General features: G+C 42.1%; 5 protein-coding genes across 43 annotated transcripts in view; all 5 read left to right on the forward strand.

The window, feature by feature from the left end:
* LOC137189417 (protocadherin gamma-C5-like) overlaps nt 1–20,926 on the forward strand; it is a 316,496-nt gene that overhangs the window by 152,596 nt on the left and 142,974 nt on the right. The window contains exon 1 of one of the 39 annotated variants that reach the window (XM_067599238.1): nt 7,512–10,030. The exons of 36 other annotated variants lie outside the window; for them this stretch is intronic. In XM_067599238.1, the coding sequence (XP_067455339.1) occupies nt 7,619–10,030 (2,412 nt within the window). In that variant the 5' untranslated portion in view covers nt 7,512–7,618. Of the gene's footprint in view, nt 1–7,511; nt 10,031–11,062; nt 13,611–20,926 lie in introns of those variants that run through there. 2 more of the 39 variants (XM_067599237.1, XM_067599261.1) reach the window with 2 other exon arrangements.
* Nucleotides 119–3,384, forward strand: LOC137189422 (protocadherin gamma-A10-like). Its single transcript, XM_067599281.1, has one exon. The coding sequence runs from the start codon at nt 586–588 to the stop codon at nt 3,205–3,207; it is 2,622 nt and encodes an 873-aa protein (XP_067455382.1). The 5' UTR covers nt 119–585; the 3' UTR covers nt 3,208–3,384.
* LOC137188833 (protocadherin beta-16-like) lies at nt 3,918–6,525 on the forward strand. Its single transcript, XM_067598411.1, has one exon. The coding sequence runs from the start codon at nt 4,036–4,038 to the stop codon at nt 6,523–6,525; it is 2,490 nt and encodes an 829-aa protein (XP_067454512.1). The 5' UTR covers nt 3,918–4,035.
* LOC137188834 (protocadherin gamma-A10-like) lies at nt 13,624–17,295 on the forward strand. The gene is made up of 2 exons (XM_067598412.1): nt 13,624–17,171; nt 17,287–17,295. The coding sequence occupies exons 1-2, from the start codon at nt 14,751–14,753 to the stop codon at nt 17,293–17,295; spliced, it is 2,430 nt and encodes an 809-aa protein (XP_067454513.1). The 5' UTR covers nt 13,624–14,750.
* Nucleotides 17,193–20,472, forward strand: LOC137188835 (protocadherin gamma-A10-like). Its single transcript, XM_067598414.1, has 2 exons — nt 17,193–18,411; nt 19,696–20,472. Exons 1-2 carry the CDS (start codon nt 18,040–18,042, stop codon nt 20,470–20,472), a joined length of 1,149 nt encoding a protein of 382 aa, XP_067454515.1. The 5' UTR covers nt 17,193–18,039.

Here is a 20,926-nt window from a genome sequence, read left to right on the forward strand (position 1 = left end):
CTGATATTCTACACCCTTTCTCGTGCTCTTGTTCTCATTTCACTGCATTTGTAATGCTGCTCGTTTCAGCACCACAGACAGCGACATTCCTATACTTTATACATCAAAGTCACTATGTGCCTATTATTTCATATTTCTAACAATACAACATTTTATGGGATGTCACTGTAGTTTGTATACTTTTTTCTGCTGTCATTTCAGTTGCCCAAATGAATCCTTTTTTTTTTTTTTAATTTAAATAAGACGCAAATGTGGTAATAGTAACTGAGTAGCAGCTGTTTATATTCGGAGGGGATGAATACTTGCCCTCTAACTCCCAGTGTGAGGAGTTCAGGTTTTGGACTCTAAGTGACGCTGTTGGTCAGCAAAACGATTTGGGTGTTAACAACCTGCCCATTTCCCTCCCTCACTGCACTACAGCAAATATATTGTCCTTCGTAGGAGGACAGGGCGTTAAGAGGCGATTTTTTTGCGTGTCTGTGGAATATACGAGGGGTACTACTATTTGTTTAAACTGGATTATATGCTCTTGTTTATTTTCTTCAACTGAGGACGCATGATTCATCAAGATCTGTTGTTTCTAACATGGCACCCCGAGGACAACTCTTCCCTAGAAGTGTAAGATGGCGATTGTCTTGTATATTAGGATGGAAAGTAGGCTTTCTCATTTTGCTTACTTTCATGGGTGATCGAGTGGCTGGCCAGATTCGTTATTCTATTCCAGAGGAGATGAAAAAAGGCTCTGTTATTGGCAATGTAGCACAAGACCTCGGTCTTGATCTGAAACGGCTTCGTTCTGGCCGTGCCCGTATCGTGAGTGGAGAAAACATCCAGTACACCGAGCTGAAGACAGACAAAGGGATTCTAGTCGTGAATGAGAGAATAGACCGAGAGCAGCTTTGTGGAGACGTGACACCGTGCAGCCTCAGCTTCGAAATAATTTTAGAAAACCCAATCGAACTTCATCGTGTCACTGTTGAAATTTTAGATATAAATGATAATGCCCCTTTCTTTCCAAATAAAGACATCATGTTTGAAATGAGCGAATCTGCTACAATCGGAGCTAAATTTCCAGTCGAAAGCGCAGTTGATCCTGACGTTGGACCCAACGCATTACAAAATTACATTATATCTCCGAATAATTATTTTATTCTCAAACAGCATGCAAATCCAGACGGCAGTAAATACGCTGAACTGGTGCTTCAGAAGCCATTGGACAGAGAGGAACACCCCAATCTCCCTCTGAAAGTAATAGCTGTCGACGGTGGAAACCCACAGAGATCTGGCACAGTGGATATAAATGTGTCTGTTTTAGACGCAAACGACAATGCTCCTGTATTCAACCAGTCAGTTTACAGGGCCGTCGTCGTGGAAAATGCGCCAAAGGGGACTTATATTACAACGGTTAACGCTACTGATGCAGATATTGGCTCTAATGGGGAAATAATATTCAGTTTTGCGAAAATAAAAGGGAGTACGGTCGATGTGTTTAGTATCGACGAAAACACGGGTATCATTTCAGTTTCCGGGCTTATAGACTTTGAAAAAGAGAAGAAATATGAGCTCAGGCTAGAGGCAAGGGATCGAGGAGGTTTGACTGGTACCAGTAAAGTTATAATTGATGTAAGTGACGTCAATGACAATCTCCCTGTAATTAATATCATGTCATTTTCTAATACTGTATCAGAAGATGCTCATCTTGGCACGACAATAGCTGTAATCAATGTCAAAGACGTCGATTCAGACAAAAACGGACAGATAAAATGTACTATAGACAAAACACTTCCCTTTAAAATCCAGTCGTCATTAACGAACTACTATAATTTGGTGGCAGATCAGCATTTTGATAGAGAGACTACTTCTGAATATGATATTACAATAATAGCCACCGACTCAGGGTCTCCTCCTCTTTCTAGCTCTGTCACGTTGCAACTTAGAATCTCTGACGTAAACGACAACGTGCCATTGTTCGACAAAAATTCCTATTCTGCTTACGTCACAGAGAATAATTCCCCTGGCGTGTCAATCATCACTGTCAGCGCGCGGGACTCTGACTGGAATCAAAACGCCAGGATCTCGTATTTCCTGGAGGACACAAAAATCAGCGGTAATCCAGTGTCTAACTATGTGTCCATAAACTCTGAAACTGGGGTTTTACACGCAGTGCGTTCATTTGATTATGAACAACTCAAAGAACTTCACCTCAGTGTGAAAGCGCAGGATGGAGGCTCACCTCCACTCAGTAGCAATGTGACTGTGAAAATAATGATCCAGGACCAGAACGACAACCCCCCTCAGGTTCTCTACCCAGTCCAGACTGGCGGGTCTCTGGTGGCTGAAATGGTGCCTCGTTCAGCAGATGTGGGCTATCTGGTCACTAAAGTGGTGGCTGTTGATGTGGACTCTGGACAGAATGCCTGGCTCTCCTATAAACTGCAGAAAGCCACAGACAGGGCGCTGTTTGAAGTGGGCTTACAGAATGGAGAAATAAGAACTATCCGCCAGGTGACTGATAAAGATGCTGTGAAACAAAGACTGAGTGTTATAGTGGAGGACAACGGGCAGCCCTCGCGTTCAGCTACAGTCATTGTTAACGTGGCGGTGGCGGACAGCTTCCCTGAAGTGCTGTCAGAGTTCACTGACTTTACACACGACAAGGAGTACAATGACAACCTGACTTTTTACTTAGTGTTGGCTCTGGCAGTAGTTTCCTTCCTCTTCATCACGTGTTTAGTGGTTATTATATCAGTGAAAATCTACAGATGGAGACAGTCTCGCATCCTGTATCACTCCAATCTCCCTGTGATTCCATATTATCCACCACGTTACTCAGACACTTTGGGGACAGGGACTCTCCAACACGTGTACAATTACGAGGTGTGCAGGACGACTGACTCCAGAAAGAGTGACATGAAATATATGCAACCGATGAGTCAAAGTTTAGTGAGTGTGGATGGAGATGGGGCTGATACACCGCAGGTGGAAAAGCAACTGTCAGGCAACTGTTCACTAATGTCAACTTTGGTGAGTAACATAATCGTTCGTTCTCAATTTAATCGTTGTTCTTGCTTTTTTCAAAATTTTAATTTAGAGCAAATGGCACGTTTATGGCTGTCAATAGCGCCTCAGTGTCGCTGTCCATGGTGCTGGGAGGGTCGATTAGTGAATTTTGTTGCCATGTTCTTCATGCCAAGTTTTACCAGGTAATATATCAATATTTTTTTAAAATACCTTGCATAAATTAAACAAACTACACTATATGAGGATTTAATCAAGAATCATCAGTATGGAAATGTCATACACCCTGTTCGTTTTTAAGCAAGCATAGCTAATTCAATTTAAGATAATCCTCAGCAGTGAAGTTCCGCAGATTCATCGATGGGAATGCCATCAATTCCTCAACCTTCCATGCAGGTTTTGTCACTAGATAAAATTAATATTTATAAGACCTACGCCAATAAATACAAATTATGTTTCAATGAGAAAACATATCTGCATATCCACTTCACGGAAAACAATGGAAATCATATGGTACCAGAAAAGAAACCAAAAGAATATTTCTTCTACCTTTGGTTTCATTTACAGATCTTGACAGTACTAGCATTATGATTGTGTTGTTTAAAGTTTACGTTTGCACATTTTATAATTATTCTACAAATCATCACTACTGTTCTATTACCTAACATCAGTTGTCATATTAAAAGAGTAAAGGTTTGCTTTCATTTTTAAAACAGTGTGAGTTTGATCTGTTACTAATACTTTGAACGCCACATACATTACCTTCAATGGGCTCTGAGCGCCGCTGTTGATTCATCACTGACGACAACTGTCCAAATAGGCAGTGCAGCGGTCCGCCCCTTTGACTCCATTCAGTGTTTTACTGCTTGGAGAGAAGACGGTCTGTTTCGTCAAGATTATAGGTGTTGCATAACCCGTCGAATTTCTCTGCTGAAAAATACTCCTACCATTCAATTAAGGGATTTCAAAAATCAAGTTTCTCTTGAAAGGGATTACTGCGTATGTACCTTTGGATTTATGATGGGGTGGATGTGGATAACCGTTCCCAGAGGCCGATGGCAAGCACTGTTTGTCATTCTTTGTCTTTTCACGCTGAGCTCAGTGACTGGACAGGCTCGATATTCCATACCGGAGGAGCAGGCAGAAGGGTCTTTTGTCGGAAACATTGCTAGAGATTTAGGCTTGGATGAGGCGAGGCTCATATCAGGTAAAGCTCGTATTATTACAAAAGGAAGCCGTCAGTATGTTGATTTAAACCGAGACAAAGGCACCCTTCTTGTTAAAGAGCGAATCGATCGAGAAGAGCTTTGTGGACAGACGACGCCCTGTAGCTTCAGTTTCGAGATAATTTTAGAAAATCCAATCCAGTTATATCGGGTAACAGTAGAGGTGATAGACATTAACGATAACAGTCCGTCATTCCCAAAGAATGAGATCAATTTGAAAATTGTTGAGAGTGTTGTGTCAGGGACTCGTTTCTCACTAGAGAGTGCAGACGATCCTGATGTTGGTATTAATAATATTCAGAAATACACACTGAAACCCTCAGATCATTTCAAATTGGAAATACAGAGCCAACCGGATGGAGGCAGATTTATCGAAATAGTTTTACAGAACCCGTTAGACCGAGAGAAAGAGGAGACTCACACACTCGTGCTGGTTGCTTCAGATGGCGGTGAGCCACATAGATCAGGGACGGTGCGTATTCACATCACTGTGCTGGATGCTAACGATAATGCACCAGTGTGTAGCCAGCCTGTTTATAAAGCAGATGTCAGGGAAAATTCTCCTGAAGGAACTGTGGTAACCACTGTTAGTGCAAATGACGCAGATAAAGGACATTATGGTGAAGTAACTTACTCTATCGCTCATGTCGCCAGAGAGGCGAAGCAGCTTTTTGAAGTAAATGTGAAAACAGGAGAGATTAAAGTTACAGGTAAACTAGATTTTGAAAGGTCTAAGACCTACCAATTAAATGTACAGGCTAGTGACCACGGGGGACATACAGATACGTGCAAAGTAATTATTCAAATACTTGATGAGAATGACAACATCCCTACAATACAGCTTATGTCATTTTCTAACTCTATATCGGAGGATTCTCTCCCGGGGACAACTATAGCTGTTGTTAACGTTGATGATGAAGACTCTGATGGTAACGGTGTAGTCAAGTGCTCCATTAACTCTGACGTACCTTTCAAAATTGAGTCTTCTTTAACAGGATATTATACTATAGTAACAGAAGACTTTTTAGACAGAGAAAGTATTCCTGAGTATAATATCACCATAACCGTCTCTGACCAAGGCTCTCCGCCTCTGTCTAGCAGTAAAAAGATTAATGTTAAAGTGTCTGACGTGAATGACAGCCCACCCAAATTCGACCAATCAGAATATAGGAAGACTGTACCAGAGAACAACTCTCCTGGATTCTCTGTGTTTACTCTCAGTGCTAGTGATGCAGACTGGGGCCAAAACGCCCGAGTGTCTTACTTCCTGGAGGAGAAAGAGATTAACGGAGTAGCTGTGTCGTCATTAGTGTCAGTAAACTCAGAAAATGGTGTCGTTCAAGCAGTGAGGTCGTATGATTATGAACAAATCAAGTGGTTTGAATTTAATGTAACTGCTCGTGATGCCGGATCCCCTCCTCTGAGTTCAGTGGCTACAGTTAAAATAATGATCCAGGATCAGAACGACAACCCCCCTCAAGTTCTGTACCCAGTCCAGACCGGTGGCTCTCTGGTGGCTGAAATGGTGCCTCGTTCAGCAGATGTGGGCTATCTGGTCACTAAAGTGGTGGCTGTTGATGTGGACTCTGGACAGAATGCCTGGCTCTCCTATAAACTGCAGAAAGCCACAGACAGGGCGCTGTTTGAAGTGGGCTTACAGAATGGAGAAATAAGAACTATCCGCCAGGTGACTGATAAAGATGCTGTGAAACAAAGACTGACTGTTATAGTGGAGGACAACGGGCAGCCCTCTCGTTCAGCTACAGTCATTGTTAACGTGGCGGTGGCGGACAGCTTCCCTGAAGTGCTGTCAGAGTTCACTGACTTTACACACGACAAGGAGTACAATGACAACCTGACTTTTTACTTAGTGTTGGCTCTGGCAGTAGTTTCCTTCCTCTTCATCACGTGTTTAGTGGTTATTATATCAGTGAAAATCTACAGATGGAGACAGTCTCGCATCCTGTATCACTCCAATCTCCCTGTGATTCCATATTATCCACCACGTTACTCAGACACTTTGGGGACAGGGACTCTCCAACACGTGTACAATTACGAGGTGTGCAGGACGACTGACTCCAGGAAGAGTGACATGAAATATATGCAACCGATGAGTCAAAGTTTAGTGAGTGTGGATGGAGATGCGGCTGATACACCGCAGGTGGAAAAGCAACTGTCAGGGAACTGCTCTCAAATGTCAACCTTGGTGAGTAATTTATTTTTAATCCTTCGTTCTACATCTTGTTGTTGTTCTGTTAGTCTTTTCTCCTACAGTATCTAGAGAAAGTGAACGTGCACGGATGTCAGTATAGCCTTAGTGCCGCTGTCCGTGGTGCTGGAAAGGTCAGTGGATTCATTTTGAAATAACTTTCTGTAAGACTTGTAGGCCAAGGCAAGCTGTAAATGTTTTCAAAAAAATTCTTAGCATGACTCTAAAAACGACAGAGTAGAAGAATTTCACATAAGTTCACACTAACCACAGCTTTGTTTTTGTTTTAAGCAGAAGTTTCCACATAAATTAAGATTATCCTCAGCAGTTAGTTTAACAGCTTAATCGGGGGAAACTGCATCAACAATTTTACAAGTTTGTTTCATCCAGATTTTTTTCACTCTTTGATTAATTTGATATTCTGGAGATCTGTCAGTAACCGGAAATTGCGTTTCAGGAAGAAAAAAAAACTACATACACAATTTACACGGAAAAACAACAACGATACAACCGAAAACAAAAGACCAGAAAAGACTTTCCCCTATTTCTTTTTCCCTTATCCATATTATTTTTCAGTATTCAGAATTTAGTGCTGTATGTGTGTTAAACGTTTTGTTTTTCTTTTTTGTTTTTTTCAAATTTTGTAATTCATGCTACAGATGATCATTTTTGTTTCATCACATAGCATCAATAGTAATCTTTACAAAATAAAAGTTTAGTGAAAGTTGAGGAACAATAATTTGATTTCTTTATTATCTTAAACATAGGATACTTTTGTGGAAAGAGACTTGGTCGATTTATAAGCACAGGCTTCAATCATAATGCTCCTATGTTTGCTTTATATAAGTAGAAGGACAATGTATATGGTTTGAATACATCATTTTAACTGTTCCTAATAATGTGCACATAAAGTACATTACCGTGGATGGGCTCTGAGCGCCGCTGTTGATTCGTCACTGACTAACTGTCCAAAGAAGCAGTGCAACGGTCCACCCCTTTATTCCTCTCAGTGTTTCACTGTCTGGTATGAAGACGGTGTAGTCCGTCGACGTTTGAATGGTAGCATTTTTTTCTGGAATTTCACTGCTGAAAATACCGTTGTCTTTTCCATTTTTGGATTGGATTACGACAGTTTTCCATTGAAAGAGATCACTGCGGATTTGTCATGAGGTGGATGTGGATAACCGTTCGCAGAGGCCGATGGCAAGCACTGTTTGTCATTCTTTGTCTTTTCAAGCTGAGCTCAGTGACTGGACAGGCTCGGTATTCCATACCGGAGGAGCAGGCAGAAGGGTCTTTTGTTGGAAACATTGCTAGAGATTTAGGCTTGGATGTGGCGAGGCTCATATCAGGTAAAGCTCGTATTATTACAAAAGGAAGTCGACAGTATGTTGATTTAATCCGGGACAAAGGCACACTTGTTATTAAAGAGCGAATCGACCGAGAAGAGCTTTGTGGACAGACGACGCCCTGTAGCTTCAGTTTCGAGGTAATTTTAGAAAACCCGATCCAGCTTTATCGGGTAACAGTGGAGGTAATAGACATTAACGATAACAGTCCGTCGTTCCCAAAGGATGAGATCAATTTGAAAATTGCTGAAAATGCTGCAGCGGGGACGCATTTCTCTTTGGTGAGTGCAGACGACCCTGATGTTGGTATTAATGATATTCAGAAATATACACTTAAACCCTCAGATAATTTCAAATTGGAAGTCCAGAGCCAACCGGATGGAGGCAGATTTATCGAAATGGTTTTACAGAACCCGTTAGACCGAGAGAAAGAGGAGACTCACACACTCGTGCTGGTTGCTTCAGATGGCGGTGAGCCACATAGATCAGGGACGGTGCGTATTCACATTACTGTGCTAGATGCTAACGATAATGCACCAGTGTGTAGCCAGCCTGCTTATAAAGCAGATGTCAGGGAAAATTCTCCTGAAGGAACGGTGGTAACCACTGTTAGTGCAAATGACGCAGATAAAGGAGTCAATGGTGAAGTAACTTACTCCATTCCTCATGTCGCCAAAGAGGCGAAGCAGCTGTTCGAAGTCAATGTCAAAACTGGAGAGATTAAAGTTACAGGTAAACTAGATTTTGAAAAATCCAAGACCTACCAATTGAATGTTCAGGCTAGTGACCACGGGGGATTCACTGATACGTGCAAGGTTATTATTCAAATACTTGATGAGAATGACAACGTCCCTACAATACAGCTTATGTCATTTTCTAACTCTATATCGGAGGATTCTTCCCCAGGGACAACTATAGCTGTTGTTAACGTGGATGATGAAGACTCTGAGGGTAACGGTGTAGTCAAGTGCTCCATTAACTCTGACGTACCTTTCAAAATTGAGTCTTCATTAACAGGATATTATACTATAGTAACAGAAGACTTCTTAGACAGAGAAAGTATTCCTGAGTATAATATCACCATAACCGTCTCTGACCAAGGCTCTCCGCCTCTGTCTAGCAGTAAAAACATTAATGTTAAAGTGTCTGACGTGAATGACAACCCACCCAAATTCGACCAATCAGAATATAGAAAGACTGTACCAGAGAACAACTCTCCTGGATTCTCTGTGTTTACTCTCAGTGCTAGTGATGCAGACTGGGGTCAAAACGCCCGAGTGTCTTACTTCCTGGAGGAGAAAGAGATTAACGGAGTAGCTGTGTCGTCATTAGTATCAGTAAACTCAGAAAATGGTGTTGTTCATGCAGTGAGGTCGTTTGATTATGAACAAATCAAGTGGTTTGAGTTTAATGTAACTGCTCGTGATGCCGGATCCCCTCCTCTGAGTTCAGTGGCTACAGTTAAAGTAATAATCCAGGATCAGAACGACAACCCCCCTCAAGTTCTGTACCCAGTCCAGACCGGTGGCTCTCTGGTGGCTGAAATGGTGCCTCGTTCAGCAGATGTGGGCTATCTGGTCACTAAAGTGGTGGCTGTTGATGTGGACTCTGGACAGAATGCCTGGCTCTCCTATAAAATGCAGAAAGCCACAGACAGGGCGCTGTTTGAAGTGGGCTTACAGAATGGAGAAATAAGAACTATCCGCCAGGTGACTGATAAAGATGCTGTGAAACAAAGACTGACTGTTATTGTGGAGGACAACGGGCAGCCCTCTCGTTCAGCTACAGTCATTGTTAACGTGGCAGTGGCGGACAGCTTCCCTGAAGTGCTGTCAGAGTTCACTGACTTTACGCACGACAAGGAGTACAATGACAACCTGACTTTTTACTTAGTGTTGGCTCTGGCTGTAGTTTCCTTCCTCTTCATCACGTGTTTAATGGTTATTATATCAGTGAAAATCTACAGATGGAGGCAGTCTCGCATCCTGTACCACTCCAATCTCCCTGTGATTCCATATTATCCACCACGTTACTCAGACACTTTGGGGACAGGGGCTCTCCAACATGTGTACAATTACGAGGTGTGCAGGACGACTGACTCCAGGAAGAGTGACATGAAATATATACAACCGATGAGTCAAAGTTTAGTGAGTGTGGATGGAGATGGGGCTGATACACCGCAGGTGGAAAAGCAACTGTCAGGCAACTGTTCTCAAATGTCAACCTTGGTGAGTAATTTATTTTTAATACTTGGTTCTTCATATTGTTGTTGTTCCGTTATCTTTTCTCCCACAGTATTTGGAGAAAGTGAACGTGCACGGATGTCAGTATCGCTTTAGTGTCGCTGTCCATGGTGCTGGAAAGGTCGACGGATTCAATTTGAAGTAACTTCTTGTACGACTTGTAGTGCAAGGCCAGCTGTAAATGTTCTAAACTAATGTTTTAAATACTTAGCATGACTCTAAAAACGACGGAGTGGGAGAATTTCATATAAGTTCACACTAACTACAGCCTGAGTGTTGTATTTAACATAAGTTTCTACACAAGTTAAGACTATCCTCAGCAGTTAGTTGAACAGCTTTATCGGTGGAAGTTGAATCAACAGTTTTGCCAGCTTGTGTCATGCAGATTTTTGAACTCTTTGATTGATTTAATATTCTCAAGATCTGTGCCAGCAACAATAAATTGTGTTTCATTAAGAAAAAGAACTACATGCACAATATACACGGAAAAACAACGATACAACAGAAAACAAAATGACCTGAAAATACTTTTTCCTCCTACCTATTTTTCCTATATCCATATTATTTTTCAATACTCAGATTGTAGTACCGTTTGCGTGTTAAACGATTTTGTTTATTTTGCAGTTTATGCTACAGATGATCAATTTTGTTTCATCACACAGCATCAATAATTATCTTTACAAAATAAAAGTTTGATGAAATTTGGGGGGAAATTACTTGATTTCTTTACTATCTTAAACTTAGGGTACTTTTGTGGAACAAGACCTCGTCGATTTATAAGCACAGGCTCGATTCATAATGCTTCCATGTTTGCTCTATATACGAATAAGAACAATGTATAAGGTTTGAATACATCATTTTAACTGTTCCTAATAATGTGCACAACAAATACATTACCGTGGATAGGCTCTGAGCGCCGCTGTTGGTTCGTCACTGACTAACTATCCAAATAAGCTGTGCAACGGTCCACCCCTTTATTCCTCTCAGTGTTTCACTGCTTGGTTAGAAGACATTATAGCCCGTCGACGTTTGAGTGGCAGCATTTCTCCTAGAATTTCACTGCTGAACATACCGTTACCTTTTCAATTTTTGGATTTGATTACGACAATTGTGAATTTAAAGGGATTACTTCGTCTGTGCCTTTGGATTTGTTATGGGCTGGATGTGGATACCCGTTCGTAGAGGCCGATGGCAAGCACTGTTTGTCATTCTTTGTCTGTTCAAGCTGAGCTCAGTGACTGGACAGGCTCGGTATTCCATACCGGAGGAGCAGGCAGAAGGGTCTTTTGTTGGAAACATTGCTAGAGATTTAGGCTTGGATGTGGCGAGGCTCATATCAGGTAAAGCTCGTATTATTACAAAAGGAAGTCGACAGTATGTTGATTTAATCCGGGACAAAGGCACACTTGTTATTAAAGAGCGAATCGACCGAGAAGAGCTTTGTGGACAGACGACGCCCTGTAGCTTCAGTTTCGATGTAATTTTAGAAAACCCGATCCAGCTTTATCGGGTAACAGTGGAGGTAATAGACATTAACGATAACAGTCCGTCGTTCCCAAAGGATGAGATCAATTTGAAAATTGCTGAAAATGCTGCAGCGGGGACTCGTTTCTCACTAGAGAGTGCAGAAGACCCGGATGTTGGTATGAATAATATTCAGAAATACACACTTAAACCCTCAGATAATTTCAAATTGGAAGTCCAGAGCCAACCGGATGGAGGCAAATTCATCGAAATGGTTTTACAGAACCCGTTAGACCGAGAGAAAGAGGAGACTCACACACTCGTGCTGGTTGCTTCAGATGGCGGTGAGCCACATAGATCAGGGACGGTGCGTATTCACATTACTGTGCTGGATGTAAACGATAATGCACCAGTGTGTAGCCAGCCTGTTTATAAAGCAGATGTCAGGGAAAATTCTCCTGAAGGAACTGTGGTAACCACTGTTAGTGCAAATGACGCAGATAAAGGAGTCAATAGTGAAGTAACTTACTCTATCGCTCATGTCGCCAGAGAGGCGAAGCAGCTGTTTGAAGTCAATGTTAAAACAGGAGAGATTAAAGTTACAGGTAAACTAGATTTTGAAAAATCCAAGACCTACCAATTAAATGTTCAGGCTAGTGACCACGGGGGATTCACTGATACGTGCAAGGTTATTATTCAAATACTTGATGAGAATGATAATGTCCCCACAATACAGCTTATGTCATTTTCTAATTCGATATCGGAGGATTCTCCCCCGGGGACAACTATAGCTGTTGTTAACGTGGATGATGAAGACTCTGATGGTAACGGTGTTGTTAAGTGCTCCATTAACTCTGACGTACCTTTCAAAATTGAGTCTTCATTAACAGGATATTATACTATAGTAACAGAGGACTTCTTAGACAGAGAAAGTACCCCTGAGTATAATATCACCATAACCGTCTCTGACCAAGGCTCTCCGCCTCTGTCTAGCAGTAAATACATTAATGTTAAAGTGTCTGACGTGAATGACAGCCCACCCAAATTCGACCAATCAGAATATAGTAAGACTGTAAAAGAGAACAACTCTCCTGGGTTGTCTGTGTTTACTCTCAGCGCTAGTGATGCAGACTGGGGCCAAAACGCCCGAGTGTCTTACTTCCTGGAGGAGAAAGAGATTAACGGAGTAGCTGTGTCGTCATTAGTGTCAGTAAACTCAGAAAATGGTGTCGTTCATGCAGTGAGGTCGTTTGATTATGAACAAATCAAGTGGTTTGAGTTTAATGTAACTGCTCGTGATGCCGGATCCCCTCCTCTGAGTTCAATGGCTACAGTTAAAATAATGATCCAGGACCAGAACGACAACCCCCCTCAAGTTCTGTACCCAGTCCAGACCGGTGGCTCTCTGGTAGCTGAAATGGTGCCTCGTTCAGCAGATGTGGGTTATCTGGTCACTAAAGTGGTGGCTGTTGATGTGGACTCTGGACAGAATGCCTGGCTCTCCTATAAACTGCAGAAAGCCACAGACAGGGCGCTGTTTGAAGTGGGCTTACAGAATGGAGAAATAAGAACTATCCGCCAGGTGACTGATAAAGATGCTGTGAAACAAAGACTGACTGTTATAGTGGAGGACAACGGGCAGCCCTCTCGTTCAGCTACAGTCATTGTTAACGTGGCGGTGGCGGACAGCTTCCCTGAAGTGCTGTCAGAGTTCACTGACTTTACGCACGACAAGGAGTACAATGACAACCTGACTTTTTACTTAGTGTTGGCTCTGGCTGTAGTTTCCTTCCTCTTCATCACGTGTTTAGTGGTTATTATATCAGTGAAAATCTACAGATGGAGACAGTCTCGCATCCTATATCACTCCAATCTCCCTGTCATTCCATATTACCCACCACGTTACTCAGACACTTTGGGGACAGGGACTCTCCAACACGTGTACAATTACGAGGTGTGCAGGACGACTGACTCCAGGAAGAGTGACATGAAATATATGCAACCGATGAGTCAAAGTTTAGTGAGTGTGGATGGAGATGCGGCTGATACACCGCAGGTGGAAAAGCAACTGTCAGGGAACTGCTCTCAAATGTCAACCTTGGTGAGTAATTTATTTTTTAATCATTCGTTCTCCGTGTTGTTGTTCTTCCGTTAGTCTTCCCTCCTACAGTATCTAGAGAAAGTGAACGTGCACGGATGTCAGTATCGCTTTAGTGTCGCTGTCCATGGTGCTGGAAAGGTCGATGCATTTATTTTGAAATAACTTTCTGTATGACTTGTAGTCCAAGGCAAGCGGTGAATGTTTTTAATAAAATACTTAGCATGACTCTAAAATCGACACGATAGGAGAAGTTCATATAGGATCACACTAACCACAGCCTGGGTATTGTCCTTAGCAGAGGTTCCACATAGGTTAAGATTATCTCAGCAGTCAGAGTTTAACATCTTAATCTGGGGGAACTGCATTAACAATTTTACAAGTTTGCATCATGCAGATTTTTTTAAGTCTTTGATTAATTTAATATTCTGAAGATCTGTGTCAGCATCCAGACATTGTGTTTCAGTAACAAAAAGAACTATATATACAATGTACACAGAAAAACAACAACGATACAACCGAAAACAAAAGGACCAGAAAAGACTTTCTCCTACCTCTTTTTCCCTTATCCATACTATTTTTCAATATTCTGAATGTAGTACTGTTTGTGTATCTAACGGCTTCTCTTTTTTTTGCAATTCATACATTAGATGATATTTGGTGATGCGTACAAAAAAATTCAATGAAAAAAATCGTTATTTATCTGTTATCTTAAACTTCTGATACTTTTGTGGAACGAGATCTGGTTGACTTATATGCACAAACTTCATTCATAATGTTCCCATGTGAAGCTTTACTCCAAAATGCTCTATACAAGAATACGAACAATCTATAAGGTTTAAATACATCATTTTAACTGTTCCTAATAATGTGCACATAAAATACATTACCGTGGATGGGCTCTGAGCGCCGCTGTTGATTCGTCACTGACTGACTGTCCAAATAAGCAGTGTAACGGTCCACCCCTTTATTCCTCTCAGTGTTTTACTGTTTGGTAAGAAGACGGTATAGCCCGTCGACGTTTGAATGGTAGCATTTCTCCTGGAATTTCACTGCTAAACATACCGTTACCTTTTCAATTTTTGGATTTGATTACGACAGTTTTGAATTGAAAGGGATTACTTCGTCTGTGCCTTTGGATTTATGATGGGGTGGATGTGGATATCCGTTCGCAGAGGCCGATGGCAAGCACTGTTTGTCATTCTTTGTTTGTTCAAGCTGAGCTCAGTGACTGGACAGGCTCGTTATTCCATACCGGAGGAGCAGGCAGAAGGGTCTTTTGTTGGAAACATTGCTAGAGATTTAGGCTTGGATGTGGCGAGGCTTATATCAGGTAAAGCTCGTATTATTACAAAAGGAAGTCGACAGTATGTTGATTTAATCCGGGACAAAGGCACACTTGTTATTAAAGAGCGAATCGACCGAGAAGAGCTTTGTGGACAGACGACGCCCTGTAGCTTCAGTTTCGAGGTAATTTTAGAAAACCCGATCCAGCTTTATCGAGTAACAGTGGAGGTAATAGACATTAACGATAACAGTCCGTCGTTCCCAAAGGATGAGATCAATTTGAAAATTGTTGAAAATGCTGCAGCGGGGACTCGTTTCTCACTAGAGAGTGCAGACGACCCTGATGTTGGTATCAATGATATTCAGAAATACACTCTTAAACCCTCAGATAATTTCAAATTGGAGATACAGAGCCAACCGGATGGAGGCAGATTTATCGAAATGGTTTTACAGAACCCGTTAGACCGAGAGAAAGAGGAGACTCACACACTCGTGCTGGTTGCTTCAGATGGCGGTGAGCCACATAGATCAGGGACGGTGCGTATTCACATTACTGTGCTAGATGCTAACGATAATGCACCAGTGTGTAGCCAGCCTGTTTATAAAGCCGATGTCAGGGAAAATTCTCCTGAAGGAACTGTGGTAACCACTGTTAGTGCAAATGACGCAGATAAAGGAGTCAATGGTGAAGTAACTTACTCTATCGCTCATGTCGCCAAAGAGGCGAAGCAGCTGTTTGAAGTCAATGTTAAAACAGGAGAGATTAAAGTTACAGGTAAACTAGATTTTGAAAAATCCAAGACCTACCAATTAAATGTTCAGGCTAGTGACCACGGGGGATATACAGATACGTGCAAAGTAATTATTCAAATACTTGATGAGAATGATAATGTCCCCACAATACAGCTTATGTCATTTTCTAATTCGATATCGGAGGATTCTTCCCCGGGGACAACTATAGCTGTTGTTAACGTGGATGATGAAGACTCTGATGGTAACGGTGTTGTTAAGTGCTCCATTAACTCTGACGTACCTTTCAAAATTGAGTCTTCATTAACAGGATATTATACTATAGTAACAGAAGACTTCTTAGACAGAGAAAATATTCCTGAGTATAATATCACCATAACCGTCTCTGACCAAGGCTCTCCGCCTCTGTCTAGCAGTAAAAAGATTAATGTTAAAGTGTCTGACGTGAATGACAACCCACCCAAATTCGACCAATCAGAATATAGGAAGACTGTACCAGAGAACAACTCTCCTGGATTCTCTGTGTTTACTCTCAGTGCTAGTGATGCAGACTGGGGTCAAAACGCCCGAGTGTCTTACTTCCTGGAGGAGAAAGAGATTAACGGAGTAGCTGTGTCGTCATTAGTGTCAGTAAACTCAGAAAATGGTGTCGTTCACGCAGTGAGGTCGTTTGATTATGAACAAATCAAATGGTTTGAATTTAATGTAACTGCTCGTGATGCCGGATCCCCTCCTCTGAGTTCAGTGGCTACAGTTAAAATAATGATCCAGGATCAGAACGACAACCCCCCTCAGGTTCTGTACCCAGTCCAGACCGGTGGCTCTCTGGTGGCTGAAATGGTGCCTCGTTCAGCAGATGTGGGCTATCTGGTCACTAAAGTGGTGGCTGTTGATGTGGACTCTGGACAGAATGCCTGGCTCTCCTATAAACTGCAGAAAGCCACAGACAGGGCGCTGTTTGAAGTGGGCTTACAGAATGGAGAAATAAGAACTATTCGCCAGGTGACTGATAAAGATGCTGTGAAACAAAGACTGACTGTCATAGTGGAGGACAACGGGCAGCCCTCTCGTTCAGCTACAGTCATTGTTAACGTGGCGGTGGCGGACAGCTTCCCTGAAGTGCTGTCAGAGTTCACTGACTTTACACACGACAAGGAGTACAATGACAACCTGACTTTTTACTTAGTGTTGGCTCTGGCAGTAGTTTCCTTCCTCTTCATCACATGTTTAGTGGCAATTATATCAGTGAAAATCTACAGATGGAGACAGTCTCGCATCCTGTATCACTCCAATCTCCCTGTGATTCCATATTATCCACCACGTTACTCAGACACTTTGGGGACAGGGACTCTCCAACACGTGTACAATTACGAGGTGTGCAGGACGACTGACTCCAGAAAGAGTGACTGTAAGTTCGGCAGAGCTGGTAGTCAGAACGTGCTGATAATGGACCCCAGTTCTACAGGAACGATGCAGCGGATACAGAATGAAAAGAGCATCCTGGATGAACCAGACTCTCCTCTAGAGGTGCGTGTCTTGATTCATCTCCACAAACTTACAATGCATAAATTATAGTGTATTTTCAGATTGCAGATACTTCTTAGCTTTATTTCTTGTCTCACTGCCTGCTGTGCATCTTCAGTACCACTAGTGTTGGACAGCTCCTCTCAGAGTTGAACCAGATGACTGAATTGAGAAAGAGTGTGTGAAGAAAATTCACAGCATAAAAGGCCTACTCTGATGCTGTTTTGTGCCACCAACCTTTTTTCTTTTCTGTACTGCATATGTTTTATTGGGGAAGTTCTTTAATTAGAAACATATGTGGGCTGTATGCTTCCAAGTAAATTTCATTAGGCTGGAGAAATAAAAAAACAATAGTAAGATGCTTATCCTGTCACCAGCATGCCTGCAGCTATACTGCATTTCTCTCTCACTTTTTCTCTACCTGTCTTAAACACCTTATAAAATACATATTTTAAAATAATTTTATATTTGAATACAGAACACACATGCACACATTGAATTAACCATAAGTTAGATGCATACATACAAAGATAGCTGGGTCCTACACATTCTCATCAGCTATTCAAAAGGGAGTTTTTTCCTTTTTCTTCAGTGACAGCACTTGTGATTTTCATATCGGACTCTAAGGGCCGCTGTTGGTCTTCTAAGCGCATATGAAGCTTCTGAAACGCAGTTGCAGCTCCATTACTCTTCTCAGTGTACCGTGGAGAGCAGGACATTTGGTCGTCATTTTCACCAATGATTTCAAGACCAACGCATTCATTGTCGCACTCTGGATTATAAGCAGACCAACGGAGGAACGTTACGGGTTAAAAGGCAGACTTTTTTTACACATACTTGTTTGTGGATTTGGACGGACTGCTTCGGGAATATGCCTTTTATCAGCTGTGAACCCACGATTAAATGGCAAGTGCGGGCCTTAATCATTGTTTTTCTCATTAAGACGACGGTCTGCCAGATCCGCTACTCTGTCCCAGAGGAGATGAGAAAGGGCTCCTTTGTGGGAAATGTGGCTGAAGATTTGGGTATCGACGCTAAAAGACTGAAATCAGGCGGTGCCCGAATTGTTAGCGGTGATAGCAGCGAGTATATTAGGCTGGATGTAGACAAAGGGATACTGGTTGTGGGAGAAAGAATAGATAGAGAGCAGCTATGCGGGCAGACATCTCCATGCAGCTTGAATTTTGAAATGATTATGACGAATCCAATGCAACTACATAGCGTTGTAGTAGAAGTGTTAGATGTTAACGATAATACACCCGTGTTTCATGAGAAAGAAATGCATTTAGAAATACTAGAATCTGCTCTTCCAGGAACTGAAGTATTACAAGTGAGTGCAACAGACCCTGATGTTGGTATCAACGCTTTACACGGCTATACTTTACACCCAACAACACATTTTAATATCAAGGTCCTGTCCAGCCCAAATGGCCATAAATATGCGCAGTTGTATCTTTCTAATGTTTTAGACCGGGAGAAAGAGGGAAAGCTGCTTCTCACGCTGACTGCTGTAGATGGCGGCGAACCACAGCGATCAGGCACACTAAAAATACACGTAACTGTCCTGGACACAAATGACAATGCTCCGGTTTTTACGCAATCGATTTTCAAGGCATCTGTTAGAGAAAATGTTCCAAAAGGAACTTTAGTGGTGAGCTTGAGCGCAACAGATGCAGATGAAGGGATGAATGGCCGTGTTACATACCACTTTAACCGCATGTCTAGTAATGTTGCTGAACTATTTGATCTGGATGAAAACAGCGGCAATTTAACTGTAAACGGTCTGATTGATTATGAAGAGAGTAAAATTTACGAGATTGGTGTGCAGGCAAAAGATCAAGGTGGTCAAAGCACATCGACAAATGTAATAATTGAGGTGATTGATGTAAATGACAATGCTCCTGTAATAACGCTAACCTCATTTTCTAGTGCCATCGCTGAGGATTCTCCTAGTGGAACTACTGTAGCTATCATAAAAGTTAAAGATGTAGATTCAGGGAAAAATGGCAAAGTAGACTGCTCAGTTAACGGCAATATTCCGTTCGCAATCCATTCATCTCTAAAGAATTATTATACTCTGGTAACAAATGGCGTCCTCGACAGGGAGCGCAATCCTGATTACAATATCACTTTCACGGCTGTGGATGAAGGCACCCCGCCTCTCTCAACTAATAAGATCGTGTCACTTCGAGTAACTGACGTCAATGATAATGCCCCCGTATTCGAACAGAGCTATTATGAAGCTAATATCATGGAAAACAACTCCCCGGGATTATCAGTGTTTTCAGTGAAAGCACATGACTCTGACTGGGGGCAGAACGCACGAGTGTCTTACCTCCTTATTGATACTCAGTTTAATGGTAACCCCATATCCACTTATGTATCTGTAAACGCAGAAAGTGGAGTTATACAGACAGTTCGATCATTTGACTATGAGCAAATTAAAAGCCTACATTTTTTTGTTCAAGGACAGGATGGGGGCTCTCCACCTTTAAGCAGCAATACCTCAGTTAAAATAAACATCCAGGACCAGAACGACAATCCCCCTCAGGTTCTGTACCCAGTCCAGACTGGTGGCTCTCTGGTCGCTGAAATGGTGTCTCGTACAGCAGATGTGGGCTATCTGGTCACTAAAGTGGTGGCTGTTGATGTGGACTCTGGACAGAATGCCTGGCTTTCCTATAAACTGCAGAAAGCCACAGACAGGGCGCTGTTTGAAGTGGGCTCACAGAATGGAGAAATAAGAACTATCCGCCAGGTGACTGATAAAGATGCTGTGAAACAAAAACTGACTGTTATAGTGGAGGACAACGGGCAGCCTTCTCGTTCAGCCACAGTCATTGTTAACGTGGCGGTGGCAGACAGCTTCCCTGAAGTGCTGTCAGAGTTCACTGACTTTACACACGACAAGGAGTACAATGACAACCTGACTTTTTACTTAGTGTTGGCTCTGGCTGTAGTTTCCTTCCTCTTCATCACGTGTTTAGTGGTTATTATATCAGTGAAAATCTACAGATGGAGACAGTCCCGCATCCTGTATCACTCCAATCTCCCTGTGATTCCATATTATCCACCACGTTACTCAGACACTTTGGGGACAGGGACTCTCCAACACGTGTACAATTACGAGGTGTGCAGGACGACTGACTCCAGAAAGAGTGACTGTAAATTCGGCAGAGCTGGTAGTCAGAACGTGCTGATAATGGACCCCAGTTCTACAGGAACGATGCAGCGGATACAGAATGAAAAGAGCATCCTGGATGAACCAGACTCTCCTCTAGAGGTGAGGCCTTTGGCATATTGATCTTCATCAATAATTATGTATGTGCTTTTTTAAAGCAGTGGGTGCCATTGGTGTTCTCATGTAACTTTTAACCCATGAAGCGTTTTCAGGACCACAACTCGTGGACAGCTCCACTGACTGGAAGTTAAATGTCCTTTTTGAACTGCTGATTAAATCGCTTTAGAAAAGGGTTCTAAGTGTTGTATTAAAGTGTGAGTACTTGATGTTCTCGCTTACCAGAACTTTTATAGATACATTTTCACGTTCAGCTTTTATACCATTTGGTTCAAATGCAAGTTAATGCTGCTGAGGGGAGGGGAAGCCTCTGTTCATAATATAACCTCTGCCTCTGTTCTTTCTGTCACATATATTCATATAATTATTAGTAATATTATTAATAACGTAAATGTGATGATTTTGTTCAAAAAAAGATATACACAAACATGTGAAGAAACGTACATGTTTGGTTTTCTGT

This window comes from Thunnus thynnus, chromosome 9 (assembly GCF_963924715.1).
Source record: "Thunnus thynnus chromosome 9, fThuThy2.1, whole genome shotgun sequence".
Lineage (NCBI taxonomy): Eukaryota > Metazoa > Chordata > Actinopteri > Scombriformes > Scombridae > Thunnus > Thunnus thynnus.

What these genes read in the sequence shown, in the direction of transcription:
- LOC137189422 (XM_067599281.1), top strand. Translation starts at nt 586, where the DNA reads ATGGCACCCCGAGGACAACTCTTCCCTAGAAGTGTAAGATGGCGATTG.
- LOC137188833 (XM_067598411.1), top strand. Translation starts at nt 4,036, where the DNA reads ATGATGGGGTGGATGTGGATAACCGTTCCCAGAGGCCGATGGCAAGCA.
- LOC137188834 (XM_067598412.1), top strand. Translation starts at nt 14,751, where the DNA reads ATGATGGGGTGGATGTGGATATCCGTTCGCAGAGGCCGATGGCAAGCA.
- LOC137188835 (XM_067598414.1), top strand. Translation starts at nt 18,040, where the DNA reads ATGCCTTTTATCAGCTGTGAACCCACGATTAAATGGCAAGTGCGGGCC. An exon ending in TTGTAGTAGAAGTGTTAGAT is followed by an intron (nt 18,412 to 19,695) that starts GTTAACGATAAT and finishes ATAAACATCCAG; the next exon opens with GACCAGAACGACAATCCCCC.